Source organism: Apodemus sylvaticus, chromosome 18, assembly GCF_947179515.1.
Source record: "Apodemus sylvaticus chromosome 18, mApoSyl1.1, whole genome shotgun sequence".
Classification (NCBI taxonomy): Eukaryota; Metazoa; Chordata; class Mammalia; order Rodentia; family Muridae; genus Apodemus; species Apodemus sylvaticus.
The window spans coordinates 60624975-60644934 of record NC_067489.1 but is presented as its reverse complement, the minus strand read 5'-3'; the positions used below and the strand labels follow the sequence as shown (position 1 = coordinate 60644934).

The following is a 19960-nucleotide window of genomic DNA, read 5'->3' as shown; positions in this document are numbered from 1 at the left end:
AACTATGCTTGTAGCAATTTTCCTTTGTTAATTTTATTTAAAGACAATACATAACTTAATCCACTTTTGCAAAGAAAGGTATGAATAGTATTCCCTGAATGTAGTAAGAATAATGGATCCCTTCTTTCCATTGGTTAGTTCCACTAGGATTATGTTGACTGACAGTCTTCAAATCTTGGTAACATGTAGCACAGACTATTTGTAAATGAATGACTTCTCAAATTAGAAGTAAATATACAGGGATAATGGGTCCTCTGATAACATGATATTTATAATCCAGTATCAAGGAATATTTGTCTGCTTGAGGGTATGGCATCAAGGACCAGCAGAATGATTCTTAAAGAAAATTTTCTTTAATATTGTCCTAAATCTCCAAATTATGATTGTATGCTTTTACCATGAACAATCACAAACCAATTTTTTCTTTAAGTGTACACATTTTGTAATGTATACTGAGATGTGTTCACAGCTATAAGCAAAAATAAGATGTGGAAGTTAGGTTCAACAAGGACAGTGTTGATGACAATCACCTAAATGACAGTTGAAGTTAAACCAGGCAGGACTCTAAGTGGTGAGAAAAGGATTACTTTTGGCTAAACCTAACCTCAATAATCCATAGGCATCTTTCAAGAAAGCTTTTTTCCTGGGAAGCCACTTATATTACCCACCCTCAATGATGAAGTACATTTGTCCCAGGGCTCTTGGTTCACAATTAACCCAAATAACCTACAATAGATAAAAGTCCCTATTGTAATCCCCTGGCTTTTCTGGCTCCTTGTCCACTACCCTACCAATAAAACAGGCAGGGCTTTTCCCATCAGGTACTGATCTCTATTCTCTGAGGTAGCCTAGCAGATTGTCTTCCTGTCTACCACCCCAATAAAGTATCTTTCTCTTCACAGGGTTGTCCAATTCAGAGCTTTCACTGCAAATCACTAACAGGAGAATGCAGATTGCAACTATTGTTTAAGTTTGAAAAAGCATAACTATTCAGATAAAATATTCTAACCTTAACTGTACAAAGTCAGATTTGTATAATACATTTTAAACTATATAGTCTCTAGTAATTATAATTGACAACAATGCTTAACCCATTTCTAAAACAAGATACCGAAGCTTTTGGAGCCTTTTAAACAAATACCTTATCAAGTATTAACAGATATCAGTAATTATTTATAACATGTGGAGTAAAACTGGTCTATTAGCAAGATTTAATCCATAGTGTTTACCTGTGTGTGAGCCTCCGGTGACTGATGCACAGTGCAGTCTGAGCATCCTGAGTAATGCAGACTTTGTGGCGGCTGCATTTCGTCTTTAAGCATGGGTCCTTAGCAGGATCTAAAGCTACAGAGAAGAGTAGAAAAATGAAGAGAGATAATTTTCATGATTCTGTAATGGGAGATACTAAATCTCTTCAAACATAACTAGAATATAAAAAGTTTGTTCCATTATTTTGTGGTATATTTTTTAAACTTGGACAATTTTATATATACAAATAATATATTTTGATCATATGCACACCAACCACTCCCTATGGTCTTACTCCTGGTAATCATAGTGTCTATGAGACATCCTGATACTTTTATTCTACAGATACTTGTGTCTAATTCTAACCTTGTAACTCAGACAGGATTATAGTTTAGTTCTGTCCAACATATTCTTCTCAGAAATTCCAATTCATAAGGTACTATATTTGGAAAGTATGTAAGAAAGTTAATCCCAAACTACTACTCTCACATGGAAGAGAATAAAGAATAGTTTGTTCTGGAGTTATTTTGAGTGACCATAGCCTGAGAACATAAAAAAATGTTATCCCAAATACTATATTACAACATAGAAGCAGTATCACAAAGTTATATAATTTCATGGAACAAGTAAAATCAGAAAAAAGGAAGTTTAAAAATCACGATAATTTACATCAGAGAGGTGGAAAAAGCAGGAGGCAGGAAGATTTTTTCCCAAAGTTCTAAGAAGCTATCTGATGAATTTCTTAGCTATTTGGGGGAGTGGTGAAAGTTAGTACTTGGCAAAAGTTAATAGATTTCAAAAACCCTTGAGGACATGGGCACGGGGGAAAAGTTCCTGAACAGAACACCAATAGCTTATGCTCTAAGATCAAGAATTGATAAATGGGACCTCATAAAATTACAAAGTTTCTGTAAGGCCAAGGACACTGTTAAAAGGACAAAACGGCAACCAACAAATTGGGAAAGGATATTCACCAACCCTACATCTGATAGAGGACTAATATCCAATATACACAAAGAACTCAAGAAGTTAGACTCCAGGGAACCAAATAACCCTATTAAAAATGGGGTACAGATCTAAACAAAGAATTTTCACCTGAAGAAATTTGGATGGTCAAGAGGCACCTTGAGAAGTGCTCAACATCATTAGTCATTAGGGAAATGCAGATCAAAACAACCCTGAGATTTCACCTCACACCAGTCAGAATGGCTATGGTCAAAAACTTAGGAGACAGCAGGTGTTGGGGAGGATGTGGAGAAAGAGGAACACTCCTCCACTGCTGGTGGGGCAGTAAGATGGTACAACCACTTTGGAAATCAGTCTGGCGGTTCCTCAGAAAACTGGACATGACACTTCCGGAGAACCCTGCTATACCTCTCCTGGGCATATATCCAAAGGATTCCGCAGCATGTAATAAAGATACATGCTCCACTATGTTCATAGCAGCCTTATTTATAATAGCCAGAAGCTAGAAAGAACCCAGATGTCCCTCAAAGGAGGAATGGATACAGAAAATGTGGTATATTTACACAATGGAATACTACTCAGCCATTAGAAACAATGATTTCACAAAATTTTTAGGCAAATGGTTTGATCTGGAAAATATCATCCTAAGTGAGGTAACCCAATCACAAAACACTACACATGGAATGCAATCTCTGATAAGTGGATATTAATTAGCCCAGAAGCTCTGAATACCCAAGGCACAATTATCATAACAAATGACTCCCATGAAGAAGTAAGGAGAGGGTCCTGATCCTGGAAAGGATTGATCTAGCATTGGAGGGGAATAAAAGGACAGAGAAAAAGGAGGTAGGTGATTGGAGAATGGGTGGAGATAAGAAGGCTTATGGGACATATGGGGAAGGAAGATCTGGGAAAGGGGAAATCGTTTGGAATGTAAACAAAGAATATAGAAAATAAAATGCAAATATTTATATTTGAAAAAAAGAAAGAAGTCAGGAAGGACTTGCTGACAGGAGACTGCTACAGCAGTCCCTTGAGAAGCTCTGCAAGAGCCTGACCAATACAGATGCAGATGCACATAGATAACCATTAGAATAAGTGCAGATCTCAATGGACTGGTTAGGGTAGGCATTGAAAGAACTGACATGGTTTGCAACCCCATAGGAAGATCAACAATATTAACCAACCAGACCCTTCAAATTTCCCACTGACTAAACCATCACGCAACTAAAGAATACACATGGAGGGGCCCATGGCTCCAGCTATGTATATAGCAGAAGATGGCCTTCTCTGGCATCAATGGGAGGAAAAGCCCCTTTTTCTGTGGACACTTGAGGACCCAGTGTAAGCGAATGCTAGGGCACTGAGGCAGAGGTGGGTGGGTGGGTGGGGGAGCACTCTTATAGAAGCAGGGCGTAGGAGGGATGGGATACAGGGTTTGCAGAGGGGAAATAGGGAAAGGGGATAACATTTGAATTGTAAATAACTAAAATAACCAATAAAAAAAGAGAGAGGTAGACATATAGTTGGATTCACTGGAAAGATCAGGGAGGAGATTAGGGAGGAAAAACCATAATGAAATACACTATATGAGAAAAGCTATTTTCAACAACATAGCCACAAAAGCTTACACCTTAACAGGAATTCCTTAGTATTGAGAACTCAGTAAATTAATGTGTTGACTGCAATTCTGTCACTACAAATAATAATTTATGCCTGTTTTTCTTTATCTGTCTATAGGAAATTAGGGTTTAGATAATCTTTTAAGCTAGAACAAATATCTCCAAATCTTCTAATAAAATCATCAGATTTCATATCTTCCACTAAAGCAAATGTAGATTGAAGACTTCTTTAGTTTATCTGTACCACAATTAGTAGGTAATCAGGACATTTGTTCCATGGTAAATTTTCTTCTTCAGGGACATTTTTCGTGACTGGACTTTGTTCATAAATACTTGGCAGAATTGTTTTCCTCATACACTCTTGGTTCTTAATAACTCTTCATTTTCTTCTACTATGTTTTACCACAGCATGTTTATGCCCCAGAAGTAGAAGGCTTGTTACTACTGTATTCTACACAGATCCCTTCCCATGCGGATGCACTTAAGGGCCATCTCTATCCTAGTCACTTGAATTTCAAATACATTCTCCAAGGGCATATCTTTCCTCCAGACAATGTCTATCTTACTGCCTTTGCAATATAGCTCTTTTTTTTTTTTTTTTTTTTTTACTTCTCAGAGAATAAAGATTCAATATAGGTCAAGGGAATTTTAACACCAGAACTTCTTCACCCATTCACATATGACTCAAATATGAACACACAATTTTATTAAAACAATTGTCAAGCCTTAATATAATCCATCTAAAAACTATAAACAGCACCTCAGAGGTTAGTTATAGGAAAATAACATGCACTACGAAAATCTTTACTGCCATCACTTTCATTTTGAAGATTCTGTTTTTCATTTTGTAAAATGATTAGATTTGTATGATTAGATTTTATAATGCTAAAGTTAAAAAGCTAATAAGGACAGAGAAAAAGGAGGGAGGTGATTGGAGAAGGGATGGAGAGAAGGTGTATGGGACATATGGGGAGGGGGGATCCGGGAAAGGGGAAATCATTTGGAATGTAAACAAAGAATATAGAAAATAAAAATATTAAAAAAATAAATAAATAAAATTCTCATATATTACATCTTGACCTCAGTTTCCCCTTCTTTCTTCCCCTTATCAGAAAAGAAGAGGCCTCACAGGGACATTAAAAAAACACAGCATCTCAGGCTACAATAAGATCAGGCACATACCATCAGGCTGGACAAGGCAATGCGTTAGGAAGAAAAGGATCCCAAAAATAGGCAAAAGAGTCAGGAACAGCCCTTACTCCTACTGTTAAGAGAACCACAAAAACACCAACTTAAACTCACCTATAACATATGCAGAGGAACTAGTCAGACTCCTACAGAAAACTAACATTTTAAGAAACATGCTTATATAAAGCATATCTATTTTATTAACTTTTTCTATTCTCTATAGCTTTCTCCCTCACAAAGTAAGACAGGGCTACTAATAATTATGCTTATCGGCATTAGAAAATATCTAGTGGCTATAGTGCATGAGAGCATAGAAATCAAAAATTAATAACTGCTTTATAATTTCAGTTTATGAATGATTCTTGAGGGACTGAGGCAATTGATCAGTGGAAGGGATCACATTGTTCATAAGTATGCAAACTTGAGTTTGGATCAACAACCACCCCATAAAACCAGGCATGCTATGCTTACTAGTAACTCAGTATTGGGAGGCGGAGACACTCAGATCTGACAGACTAAGTTTCACTGGTTCTCAGTCAAAGCAAATAAACAGAAAGCTTCAAGTTCAATGAGAGACTAAATGTTAAGGAAACAAGGAAGAGAGAATTGTATGTGCACATACACACATACACACACACACAGAGAGAGAGAGAGAGAGAGAGAGAGAGAGCGCACACACACACACACACAGAGAGAGAGAGAGAGAGAGAGAGAGAGAGACCATTTCTACACATAAATACTTTTAAAAAAGTGGAACACTCAATGAAATCAAATTTTTTTAAACATATGTTGAAAAAGAATAAGAAAAGGGAGAATTCTATAGTTACTAAATTTGGGTTAATGCAAATTCCTTAGGCTATAGAGTTGAAACACATTCAGTAATGATAAATTTTAACAACTTAGCTATATTTACATTTGAGACTTAGCAATAACAATTACAATTGCAAACTCAATAGCATGGCTATTTCTTACCTTAAAAAATAGTGTTATAATTACCCAATTTAAAGGTTTAAAAAGAAACAGTTTTTAAATGCTTGAGTGTTTAACTATGATAGATTATGAACAGCTTCATGCCATTTCAAGATAGTTCTCAATCTGTAAGTTCTGGGATATTTAACTATATATATAACTGTATAATTTCATAATATCATAATATAATGATAATTTTTAAGCACTGAAAAATTAGGCAGATTAATTTTAGTAGGTGAGATTAAGATCAAGTAATATTAACTGGATTAAGTAGCAACAAAAAGTATAATAATGAATTCAATATTTGTATAAATCACTAAAAACATAAGAAATGTTTCATAAGTTATATCTAGATCATTGAATTTTTCTCTACAGCTCTCTCCCTCAGTAGGTGAGAGAACACTGTGAATAATTATGTTCATTGACATTAGACAGGATAAAATGGCAATAGAGCATGAGAGCATGCAAATATCAAATGTAAAAGTGTAAAGAAACATGAAATAATATAGTATAGACTCTGAGTACTTTTAATCTTTATTTTGAGAATATAATGTTATTATATAACTTTAGCATATTTTGCTTGGTTGGTTGGTTTATTTTTACTCATTCTCTGAGAAGTTTCAAAAAATCCATTTTAGTCATATTCATTGACCTTTTCCCAACTTTCCACAGACCTACTAACTAACACAAAATTATGGTATCAAGAAACTAAAAAATACCATACATTAATAATAATAATAATAATAATAGTAGTAGTATAGTAGTAGAAGTAAAATAAAATAAATAATACATATACATTTTTTAAATTTATTTATTTAAAAATGAATGTATAAGTATAAAAATAAAAAATAGGCATAAAATATTAAAATAGAACATTTACTCTCAAAAGAAATTTAAGATTCAATTAGTATATTAATAAACAACACTGGTCTTCAAATAATGAAGCATTGACTTGTGGGAAAATTACTCAAAATAAATGTAGTATTAAAATACACATGTGAAACAGAAAACAATCTAGATAAAAGCATTGTACTGATAGCAACCGAATGTTGGTTGCAGGCCTGGCACTTAGTGGCAATGGATGGCTAAACATCCTATCATCCTCTCTTTATTGTAGAAATGAAAAAACAACATTTAGAATAGAAGTACAGACGTTGGGAAATTACACTTTTGAGAGTAGTGAAGACAGAAATTTGTAATAGAAAGTACATTGCCAAATGAAATTTTTTTTTCTATTTTTCATGAATGGAATGAACTACAGACATTTCAATCAACAGTAAGAAATGCAAATGAACAAAACAAAGTGTAAAAAGTAAGAAGTAATTGTAGATGAACAGAATCAATACCATTTTATTAACTATATTAGGAAAAAGAAAAATAGAAATGATTACCTGTTTATTATTAATTATGTATGATATATGAAAAATTAAGTATAACACACTTAAAATAGTAGATAAGGAAGGAGTGGTATGAAAGATAACTCTCTTCTAATGTCCTACCTTGTACTCCAGATGAGCTCCAAGAGTTACTCACCAAGGTTACAGTACATCTATACAATTAATCACTGAAAAAAGAGGAATCTTAATTTTTAACCTCTTTAAAAATACTGAAAAAAACTAAGTCTAGCTTTTCTGTACCTGTGTCTGTCATTTCTTTTATCTCTGTGGCCCATGTCATATTAATTTCAAAGCCATGCTGGTCAGGGCACTCAATACTATTAGTCAATAATTCATCAGAAGACCTAAAGAGAGAGGGCAGGCCAAAAACAAAACCTGAAACACGCAAACTACACATACAAAATTATAAGCTAATTTTGGTGTAATACTAAAAGGTGATAAAGTGCCTTGGAAGGTTAAAACATACCAGATGCTCTAATAGCAGGTGGACAAGTGAGGAGCATAAAAAAAGAGATAATGTTTGATGCTAAATTAGAATTTTGACAACCAATTTTGCAGTATTCAATGTGATAAATGTAGTCACAAGTGTTTTGAGTGACTTTCTTAGTTTCAAAACCTAATTTATCTTCAGGTACATAGAACCAATTATCAGTCATTTTGACTTCACCATTTCAAAACTGAACATAGAAGTCTGCTGTGGACGGAAGCCTGAGTGGATGGGGGTTGTTGACATGAGGGCCCCAATGCTTCATTTCCACAGGAATGGTGAGCCTTCCCCAGGTCAGGCCCAGGGAATAGAAAGGCTATCTTCTGAGCTTAGTAAGGATAGTGATGGTATATGAAAAAAGATCAGCTACAGTTTCCTCCTCCTGCATTGTATAACTACAGCCTGAGGCTGCTCCTTGAAGAGATGCCTACAGAAACTAACAAACTTATTTTCTCCGTAAGCTGCACATAATAAATATGCAGTTCCTGGGTTACTGGTCCATGAGAAAGGCAGGTCCAACTATGTCTAGCTTTTCTGTATGCATGTCAATCATTTTTTATCCCTGTTGCCCCTGTCATATTAATTTCAAAGCCATGATGCTCAAGGTAATCAATACTATTAGCCAAATCTGCATTGCTTGAAGGGAAATATAAATAAAAATATCATATAAATAATGTTTTATCTGATAAAATTTAAGATATATAATTTACTACTATATTGCTACATCTGTTACTGAAGAATCTAAATGTTATTATAAACAAGAAATTCATTCCAGTGATATTTTACTTGTGTTGAGGATAAAAAGAGATATTAGTTTACTATTGTATTCAATTCTATATTATTCTTTATTGACATATCACATAATCTTCCAAATGTGTAATATGATAAATACTAATAGAATTTCTTTTATAAAATAGATTCCTACCAGATAAACTCACTATTAGTGAAAATCTATAATTTTCATTTTTCTACATACTATAGTATTCAATACAGAAAATGACACATTTTTATTATAAGCATGTAGATTTATTTGCATAGTTAAAATTGAATTGTGTGTTACTACTAAAAAATTGCTTCTAAGAAAAGCATTATGAAAAATCCAACCTAATGCTACAGGTGGCTGAGTAGATTTAAGTATAACTCTTGGATCAAGGTTTAGTATTTCCACTCATACATCAAGAAACATAGCTATCTACATTATAAAATAACAGATTATAACCTCTTTGTGGTTTAATTAATCTGAGAGACAGGACCTTGAAAACAAAGATTTATTTCATAAAGAAAAGTTGTTTATTTCAAAATGCATGAAAGTGTGATGAGGGCTTAGACTATATGTAGACACGTAGAAAATACTATATTTGGCTTCTAAGATTTATGACATCATTGGTAGCTGTTATGTGCCTACTCCATCTATTACATCAAGCCATGTAACTGTTCTAGCTACCTACTATTGGATTTCTAGCCAAGTGTGACTAATATTCTGCCTTCCTCAGACTTCACTTCCATGAAAGAACATCCTTTGTCTCTAAACTTACCACTTTCCTAAATAAAATTTCTTAGTGAAGATTTGTATTTGGCTAATGATTTTTGGCTTCCTAACAATGAAAACCAACAAATGTCACAGGAAATCTTTCTAAACAAACCCAGAAGCTAATTAGCAAAAGGATGAAAATTAGTTGTGGAATTGGAATTCATCTAATATTTCTAATATTTGTTCACTTACACACATGTGCACACAGGCATACAGACAAACACACACACACACACACACATACACCCCTCGTGGATAAATAGGAAGATAAAAACAGGAGAAGTGGTATAAGAGGGCAGTGGTAGAAAGTTTATTTATCTTGATACAGGCATTCTTATTACATCTATTTTCATATCATAAAATGTATAAAGTTATATATTCAACATAATTACATGATCATTCTATAAAAATGATATCTCAGTAAGAAGGCATATTCCTTTGTTTCAATGAATAGTTTTAAATACTTTTATAACATGCAAATATTAATAACTTTCTCACATCCACTACTCAGTGAAGCAGAAAACTCAGCCAAAAATAAAACATGGGACTACTGACTGACTGATGAAGTTTCTTGAGGGCAAACTGGTGAGTAATCCTGCCCCATTTGGTGGGGTCCTAATTTCCAATTACACAACTGATGTTTACTCCTCTTCAAATTCCACATGTCAGCCACCAAAAGTGGTCTTTCAGTCATCCCAGGTCCTAAGTTACTTCCCACCCACAACTCTTATGCACCAACTGTAACCAATCTGTCTCCAGTCCTGCTCGCCATGTTTTCCCCATGTGATACATCTACCCTTATCTATGTAAGTGACTTAACCTCTGCTCTGCCACATACTTGTTTCTCTTCAAGTCCCAACTTACGTATCATAATTACTTTACAACCTGGATTTTTTATGTTACCTCTCCGACACACTACACCTTGGTTCCTTAGCATTGACCCATCTATTTTTCTCCCATAAGCCAACTATTCTGCAACCCTACCTTAGGATTCCATCCTTCTAAGGTAGCAAGACATTTCAAAAGATAAACCTCTTAAATGCACATGCCCACCTTCTTTCACAGAAACACAAATAGTAAGACAATGCAAGACAGTAGTGTTCCCCCAGAGAATATCAGCTTCATAGTTATATTTTCTAAGAAAAATAACTGAGGTGAAATTCAAGACATATTAGTCAACAGAACAATTCTGAAACTACTTAACAAATTCAGATCATTGAAATGGGATCCAAGTAAATATAAATAAGAATAGAGAGAATAAGAATGAATTAATTGAAATACAAGAAAACATAAAATCTGAATAAAATGATTAGAACAACTGAGGACAGCATAATAGGATTCAATGAAAAGAAAGACATACTAAAGAAAACTCAAACTGAGTTGAACAAAAAATGAGAGTCAGTTAGCCTAATAAATGTCCACAGAAGGCCTCACAAGCAGAATGAGTCTCACTTTCTTCCACCCACTGTTAGGGGTGGAAGAAAACATAGAGGACCTAGATCACTCAACACAGAAAAGTTATGTTAAGTATGTTAAAAATTAAAAATAATTCAAAAATTAAAAACAAATAGAATTTGTTCTATGCTCTAGACAGTAATTGCTCGTGCCCTTAATCTCTGGACATGGTAGGCAGATGCAGGTAGTACTTTATGACTCTGAGGCTACCCTGGTCTACAAAGCAGGTTCCATGACAGCCAGAGCTGTTACACAGAGAAACAAGTCTCTCAAAAAACCAAACCAAACAACAACAAAACAAAACAAAAAATACAAAAGCTGCAAAATGATAGCAGCAATCAACATGCCAGTGTATATGGGAGGAATTTCACAAAGTACCACCCTATATAAATAGTTATAGGTAATCAATGGCTTTTAAGAATGGGCAAATCAATTTTATCCAGGGATAATTCTCTTGAAAGTTTATGCAATCCCACATAGTCAGCCATAAACACAGACAGATGTGTGGGGTGTGTGGGTAATGACAATTATAGAAGTCATAGATATAAGTATGAAAGAAAAGGGGAAAGGGATGAAAATCATGTAACCATATTACTTATTTGTGAAATTCTCAAAAAAATTAATTGAAAAGTAAATTCATCAATATTTTTCAAGTTTTGTAAAGAAGCAAGAAAAACATTGTGTCCAGCAATAATCCCTTGAAAGCAACCATATTTAATAGTTAATAAAACAATCTTGTGAAATATTCAGGAATGTTGTGGCCCTGAAAGTATACAATGTATATAACACATAGGTATGGATAAAATACACATACAAAATCAAAGCAAAAATAAATGAATATTTTTAATTTTCCTGTACAATTCATAAAGACTATTCTGGAGCCTTTGCAGTTTTTGTTCAAAAACTACATATACACAGTGACTGTAGTAGCATATATAGAAATCCCAATATAAATATTTGTCATGACTAAATGGATTTACATTCTATCATGTTGTCTAAATGCTTTTTCTCATAACATTTATCTGGATAATGCTTTTCCCCCTGAAGAGTTAAAGTCATAGCTTGAGGCTCAGTAAAGCACTGTTCTTTAGAAAGAACATTTGGTCCCCAGGAGCTCAAAGTGAATCTTCTCCAGTTAACTGGAATGAGCGTCAGAAAATTCTTATTCCTGGCAGAATAGCTACACCCAGAGAAAAGGAGACCTACTTGGATGCTTCCTAGTACTCATATCTAACAGAACAGGTTATTTCTATTTCACGACCACAATGGCTTAGATCTATGCAATTTAAGATAGGAGTCAGAATTTTGGATTTTTACAAAGCAAAATAAAATGCAAAGTTCTGAATGTTTCTGGCAAAGAGGAATGGAGGGAGGTTAGAGAGAATACTGCAAAGGAGGAGCAGGTAACTCAGCCTTCATGAAACAAGTGAAAGCTTTAGAATCTTGATTTCCTTTAGAGACTATGTCCACTTCTGAACACAGAAGTTGCATGCAATTCTTCCATTTTTGATTCTATAATGATTATGGAAAAATCAGCATTCTTTCCTAGAGAGACATTAAAGGGACTAGAGTTTATAAATTATATCCCTATAAATTAGGGATAACAGGAAAGTTACAGTGAGGTTATATGTTGAGGGAGAAAATAGTATACTGGCCTATGCATTCTCTGACAGTAAATCTAACACATCTTTTATGGCTACAACAGCTTTATGGTGTAAGACAGTCATGTTTAACACAATTTCTATTACTATTAAATTGTAATTTCCACAATTACTATTAAATTGTTTTAATGATCACTTTAGACCATCTACTTCCTGAGAGTGATAACAGAAAATTCAAGAATTCATATGGGTATTCTTGTACCTTTATAGACATATCATCTTGGATCTCTCTTCCTCTAAAGAGCCTACTGAACAGTAGCTACAGTTAAAGAATGCATTTATTTCCTTAACTACCTCCTAGTATTCTTTGTTTTATTTTATGGATTGCTATGAGAAAGTATTTTTCTGATGGTCTCAATTTTTGCTACATCTATTATTTGTTAAGTCCCAATAGTTAAAATGTCTCTTTATCAGAGACCTCTTGTATTTTATCATTCAATTTTTGATTCTGTAACTGTTAAAAACCCTTTCCACAAGTACTATTAAATTGTCTTTAATGATCACTTTAGACCATCTACTTACTGAGAGTAATAACAGAAAATTCAAGAATTCATATAGGTATTCTTGTACCTTTATGACTACAGTCCAAGCATTCAGGATACTAAGGAAAGAAGAAGTGTGTCTGTCTGTCTGTCTATCTGTCTGTCTGTCTGTCTCTCTCTCTCTGTATATATATATACACATACATGTGTCTGTATGTGTATGTGTATATGTATATTGTAACAGAGAGTTCATAAATACCATATTTACACTATTTCTAACAGTCAAAATAATTTCCACTTTCATTTTCTTTTCTTCCAGGTAACAATAGTATAAAATATACAAAAGGGTCAGAATTAAATAATATATGAAGTTCATACAAAGTGAATAAATTTTGAATTTTTTCCAATAAAGTATATTAAATTATTAATGAGAGACCTTGAGAGTACTTTGAAACACAGCAATTATGCTTTTGATAATAAATCTTGAAATATTTGGAAGGTGAATATAATTAGAAAACAGATGCAAAAAATGTCTCTTTAAAATTTGAATGACTAAATTAGGCTCATCACTTTCTACCCTATGGAATAAGCCAGAGTATCTTATACTAATCTTGTATTTGCTGGTCCCTCTCTTATTCTTCTGCTTTTTCACCTGGAACTGTGCTTATCAGTCAACTAGAGAATGTTAATTCATTCATTTCCAAGACTGAGACCATGTGCTATAAAATTATTCTATGGACTACTTAGTGACCAAAGAGTGGTCAATGTCAACTAATATTGAAGAGTTACCAGGTGGTAGGAAAAAATAAATGTTTAGGGCCACTAAGTAGTCCATTTAATTAAATAATCAGGACCTCTTCCACATTATTTCCCTTGATTTAAGCTTTAAATGTCCTGTTCAACATTCAAAAATATCTCAGTGAATTGTGGTATCCTGTAGTTATTTGGTTGAAATTAGCAGTCTTAAACAGTATAAAAGAACAAAAGTTCAGTATATTTATGGCCTTATATATATAAAACATGTAGATATTGCCCCTGAAGAGTTTCATGTAATAGCATTTTAAACCAGATTAACAATCTGCATATAACATACATACATGTCAAGATTTAATCATTTTCATTCAAGTTATGAGAAGGAAAGACATGGCAATATCTTTAGTCATGAACTTACTGAGGTCTTCTGATCAATGCTAAAAAATTGCACCAATTACTTTTATAAAATACAATCTGTTTTAAAAATGTTTAGTTATTTCTAATGATCTTATACTATTTAGAATCAAACATAGAAAGATCAGCTACTATTTGATTTGAATATACACAGTCTCTTGTCACTATGTCAGTACACCTGCTATACCAGACAGGGGAAGAATTATGAAATTATTTGACACAATAGCATGGGTGGAATTTAAAGAATGTCTGTATCACAAGAATACATTCAAGTCAAAGATTTGGATATAGTCACTGGATCCACATACAATATATTAATAATTTATGATGTTTTTGTTTTGAGACAGTGTCTCATATGGTGCAGGCTAATGCTGAACTTAGTATGTATTCAAAGCCAGACTTAAGTCCTGGTTCTTCTGCATTGCTCTTGAAGGCTGGGATTAAAGGTGATTTCCATCAAGCATAATAAGGAAATCTTAAAGGGAAGAAAAAAATGTCTGCAATTTTCCCATCTAACTAGAAGTTACTCCAGAGCTAAAATAAATGCTGATTAGTTCTTCTTTGCTAAATAAGCATGTATAAACTATAACTGAAAGATCCTGATGTTAGCCCCACATGCTGAAGGTATTCTTTGACATTAGTAAGGGAATTATTAATTTCTAAAATAATCATTTTCCATTGTTAGAGAGAAAAGAAAAACTTAAACACAAACATTTCCATTAAGGAACTAGGGAAGTGAGTTTATGACAATTGGCTTTCTAATTTGAATTCATTTGTATGCCAAATTTTAATTACTTTTAGTATGTAAAAGTTTGTAATTTCTAATGAAAATTACATGGATTTTTTTTTTTTTTTTGCATTTGCGGTTCACTTTGAAGTTTTCTTACTTTTACATATGAGGTATAAACGCCTTTGTACAATGTGATATTGATAGATGAGCTGAAAATGATCAGAGAAGTCTGTGGTAGGGTTTATGAAGCATCTTCCATCATGCATCACACAAGTGTCTCCTGAAATCTCACGTCAAATTTTAGAGCTGCCAAAGCCTTTCTTTAATGTACAGTTAATAACTTCTTAATTATTCTTGACATATTTTTTGAAATGCCATTCTTCAGGGACGTGTTCACCTACACCTTCAAATAGAATAGATGAAGTTTTCTTATTATATAAGCCCATCACCCTCAATGCCTTCCCACCACTCTCCAGAAGTTAGATAATTATTTTCTTACATAATACTTCCAAGGGAGGTATGTTAAATTTTGTTCCAATTATTGATTTTTCTTTTTCCATTTTCTCCTTAATTTTTCAGTACTTTTGTGTTGATCTAAGTTCTATTGATAGTTTCATGTGTTAAGTTCCTAGAAGGTCAGCCATCATTCATGATGGTTTTGTAGAAGTAGATAACTCCTTTAATTAATAGTTATGTGACTTATCTGTTTTGGAATGGCCATTGTGAGTATTCATCCTCTATTGTAAAAGTTCTATGTTGCAGTCATTATGTTCTTTCAAAACATATGTTTAAAGCAACAGTTAAATTTAAGTTACTATTTTGTTCAGAGATATGTGCTATGTATATATTTGTATGTGATTTAATTATGATTTGGTCTTCTTTAAACATCAGTCGGATTAGCTGCTTTACTTGATTCCTGTTTGTAAGCTCATTCCCTCTCTCATTTTTATGTAAATCAGTATATATCACATGAAAAATTAAACCATTGGTTTGGAAATAGGGTAAAGAAAATTTGATAAGATCTTTATGGGGCAAGAACTAGATTCAAGTGTTGCAGTATCTACTGGCAGCAATAGAATCTTCTAGTAGAAATTGTAACTGCTAAGAATCTCTCACTTCCTGTTTTCCAGTTTTCTACTATGCTTCTAAGTTAGGGTTTCTATAGCTGCTACAAAATTCTACTACTGCGACAAATCGAGGAGAAAAGCATTTGCTTGGCTTACACTTCCAGAGCACTGTTCATCATTAAAGGAAATCAGTTCAATAACTAAGCTAGGGAAGGAACCTAGAGACAGGAGCTGATAGAGAAGTCACAGAGGCATCTTGCCTACTATATTCATCACCCAGATTTCAAATAGAAGTCATACATTAAATTCTTCTTTCATACATTATATCCCAAGAGCAATTTCCCCTTCCTCCAGTTCTTCAAGTACCCCTTCCACCTTCTCTCTCATACAGACCCACTGTTTCTGTATTTCCCTTCAGAGAAAAATCTAAATCTCCAAGGAACAGACCCAAAGCATGTCTTTAGCACAAACCTTCATATCAAGGCAACTTGGTAGTAGAACAAAAGTAAAAGATAAAAATAAAAAATTCAGAGACAGCCTCTCCCACTGTTAGGAGTCTCATGAGGACATTAATCTGTACAACCATAATACATGTAGAGGGCCTAGCTCAAGCCTATGCAGACTCTGATTGTCTGGCTCCTAAAATCTTCCTCCCCATCTTCTGAGGGATTCTCTGAGCTCTAGACAAAATTTTTGGGGGTGTTTGAAACTGTTTGCATCAGTTGTTGGACAAAGCCTCTTTGATGATGATTGGTTAGGCACTGATCTATGAGTCTATCTATGAGTATAGTAGAATAGCTTGATCTTGTGAAGGCATTTCCTCAGTTGAGATTCTGTTCTTTCAGAAAACTCGAGCTTGTGTCACATTAACATGAAACATCTGTATTGTCATCATTAGGCAACAGAAAGATTCAAATAAGCAATCTTCCAAATGAGTGTCTTTTATCTAGCTTATGTATTGTGGAATGTAGTATTCAAACATCATGTGTAAAAACACCCATTTGTTGAAATAAAAATGTAGGTCACAGGCATAATTTTCTGCAGTAGAAATAATTCATATTACAATTGAATTATTGTGCTTTGCACTGGTCAAGATAGTAAGTACCAACATGGAATCTCCTATCTACCTATAATATCAGGTCCATGATATCCAATACCCTAATACCCTTTTGGTTTTCATGGACAACATGCATGCAGGTGATGCACATATGTATCTGTATAATATCCGTGTACACACACACACACACATATATATATGTATATATATATATATACATATATATATATACTTTAAAAAAACAAATAAATTTATTTTTAAAAAGACAAATACATTTAAAAGAAATATAAGATAGAAAAATATAAATGTGTTTATTGTAAAGCTTTATGATTTTTACTAAATTCCACTCTTTCAATAAAGGACTGTTAGAATTTACTAGAAACAACAATTGTCATATGACAGCATAAATAACCCTTCATTTTATTAGCTTTGATCATTTTATTAATTTAATAATTTCTTTTTATTTTTTTGATTGTAAAGTAATAATGTTATATATTATAATTACATTTTACCATTCCTTTTCCTCCTTCTGAGTAGTTCCTTTGTTTTAACCAACTGTCATGGCATGTATAGATGTATATCTATCTACATATAACCTGCTTGGTCTCTATATAACTAGTTTTTATTCTTTTCTCTGGGGAAGAATATTTCTCCTACAGTTTGTTACTCCTTAGTTGCCTGTAGTTATTTGTAGGTTGATGCCTAGAGGACTTTCTCCATCCACTTTGATTTGCCTATAAATGCTGTCTTTATTCTTCTAATGCTTATTTAGCCAAGTTGGTGAAACTTCATAGTTAAGGCTTCTGAAGACACAACATCATAGAAAACTTCCCAATCATCTGAGTCCCGCAATCTTTCAAATGTTTCCTGAGCCGTAATTTTAAAAATAATTTAACAATATGCAACATAAATGTCACAGTAGGGATGTTGAAGTACATAAGAACATAGAAAGTTAATAATTTTAAAATTTATGGATGACTCATTTACTGGAGAAATTGCATATTAAAATGTGGAAGTATCACAAAAGATCCAGAAACATTTTAATAATGGCAAAAGAGTTTAGTCTGAAGATGTGTGCCCAACAAGAGTGGATCATAGAATTGAACCTTAGTATCCAAATAATCAGCCATCATGACAACCATAATAAGGAATGAAAATGCAGAAAAATGACAAGAAAGAAAAGTAATTAAAGGAATTGGGGCTGATACACTTTTTATATAAAAGTAAAAGAGTAGAGAATAAAACAATGTGTACACAAATGGTGCTTCTTTATCTGGAAATTTCTCATTTCATTCTTTTCTCAGAGTCTTTCTTTTCCTTTGCAGATCTACTCCTTTTATCACTGTATTTCCATTCTGCTATGGCTTCGGTAGGAAAAGAAATGTCCTCTAAGAAGAAACATATGCTGATCATGAGCATCATGTACTTTCCCAAATAGTCCTTAAGTTGAGAGGTAACCAGACCTTGCAAGCATTTTCTTCATTGTTGAGATGACATTTCTTTACATCTTTGAAAGTTTGTCCCCATATTTTATTTATTTATTTATTGCTTGTTTGTTTGTTTGTTATTTTTATTCATTTGCATTTCAAATAATATACCCCTTCCTGGTTACCCCTCCACCAATCCTCCCAGCCCATCAACTCTCTCCCCTCTCGCTTTTGCTTCTAGGAGGGTGCTCCTCCATTCATTCACCCACTTCTACTTCACCTGTCTAGCATCCTCCTACAGTAGTGCAGCGAGCCTCCCTTTCCTTTCATTGACGTCAGATGAGGCCATCCTCTGCTATGAATGTATCTGGAATCCTGGCTACCTCCATGTATATTCTTTGGTTGGTGGTATAGACCCTGGAAGCTCTGTGTGGTACAGTTAATTACTATCTTTCTTCCTGTCAGGACACAAGCCCCTTTGGCTCCTTCAGTACTTAGCCTAGCTCTTCCATTGGAGTCCACCATTGGGGTCTTCCAGGCTCAGTCCAAAGGTTGGCTGTAAGTATCTGCATCTGTATTGGCCAGGTGCTGGTAGAAACTCAGGAAATAATCATCAGCCTCCTGTGTCCTTGTATTGTCAATTGTTAAATTCTGTACAAGCAAAGAGTTAAGTATTGACAGGATTTTGGTATTGTCCTTTCTATGGTTCATCTCCACCTTTCTATTTGTAAATGCTTGTCTTTCCTCACAGACGTCAGATAGCTCTCCTGGCCTAAAGTCAGCTCTAAGAGATGGATAAGGCATTGTCTTGCTGCTGATTGGGTCAGACTGAGCTATGGTTTTTGTATAATTAAGAGCTGAAAATGTGTATATATACCACATTTTTGCATCCATTCTTCAGTTGAGGGATACCTGGGTTCATTCCAGCTTCTGGCTATTATAAATAGGGCTGCTATGAACATAGTGGAACATATATCCTTATTACATGCTGGGGAATCCTCTGGGTATATGCCCAGGAGTGGAATAGCAGGATCTTTCAGAAGTGACATGCCCAGTTTTCTGAGGAACCGCCAGACTGATTTCGAAAGTGGTTGTAGCAGCTTGCAATCCCACCAGCAGTGGAGGAGTGTCCCTCTTTCTCCACATCCTCTCCAACACCTGCTGTCTCTTAAGTTTTTAATCTTAGTCATTCTGACTGGTGTAAAGTGAAATCTCAGGGTTGTTTTGATTTGCATTTCCCTGATGACTAATGAAGTTGAGCATTTTTTTTAGATGTTTCTCCGCCATCTGAAGTTCTTCAGGAGAGAATTCTTTGTTTAACTCTGTACCCCATTTTTTAATAGGGTTATTTGGTTTTCTGGGGTCTAACTTCTTGAGTTCTTTGTATATATTGGATATTAGCCCTCTATCTGATGTAGGCTTGGTGAAGATCTTTTCCCCATTTGTTGGTTGCTGATTTGTCCTTTTGATGGTGTCCTTTGCTTTACAGAAACTTTGTAATTTTAT

General features: G+C 34.0%; 1 protein-coding gene across 5 annotated transcripts in view; it reads right to left on the bottom strand.

Moving 5' to 3' along the window:
- The window catches only part of Spock3 (SPARC (osteonectin), cwcv and kazal like domains proteoglycan 3), a 436085-nt gene that overhangs the window by 261705 nt on the left and 154420 nt on the right, over positions 1–19960 (bottom strand). For 4 of the 5 annotated variants that reach the window (XM_052162253.1, XM_052162254.1, XM_052162255.1 and 1 more), the window contains one exon: positions 1230–1344. The exons of the other annotated variant lie outside the window; for it this stretch is intronic. In XM_052162253.1, coding sequence (XP_052018213.1) covers positions 1230–1344 — 115 coding nt within the window. The remainder of the gene's footprint in view (positions 1–1229; positions 1345–19960) is intronic. 5 annotated transcript variants of the gene reach the window in all.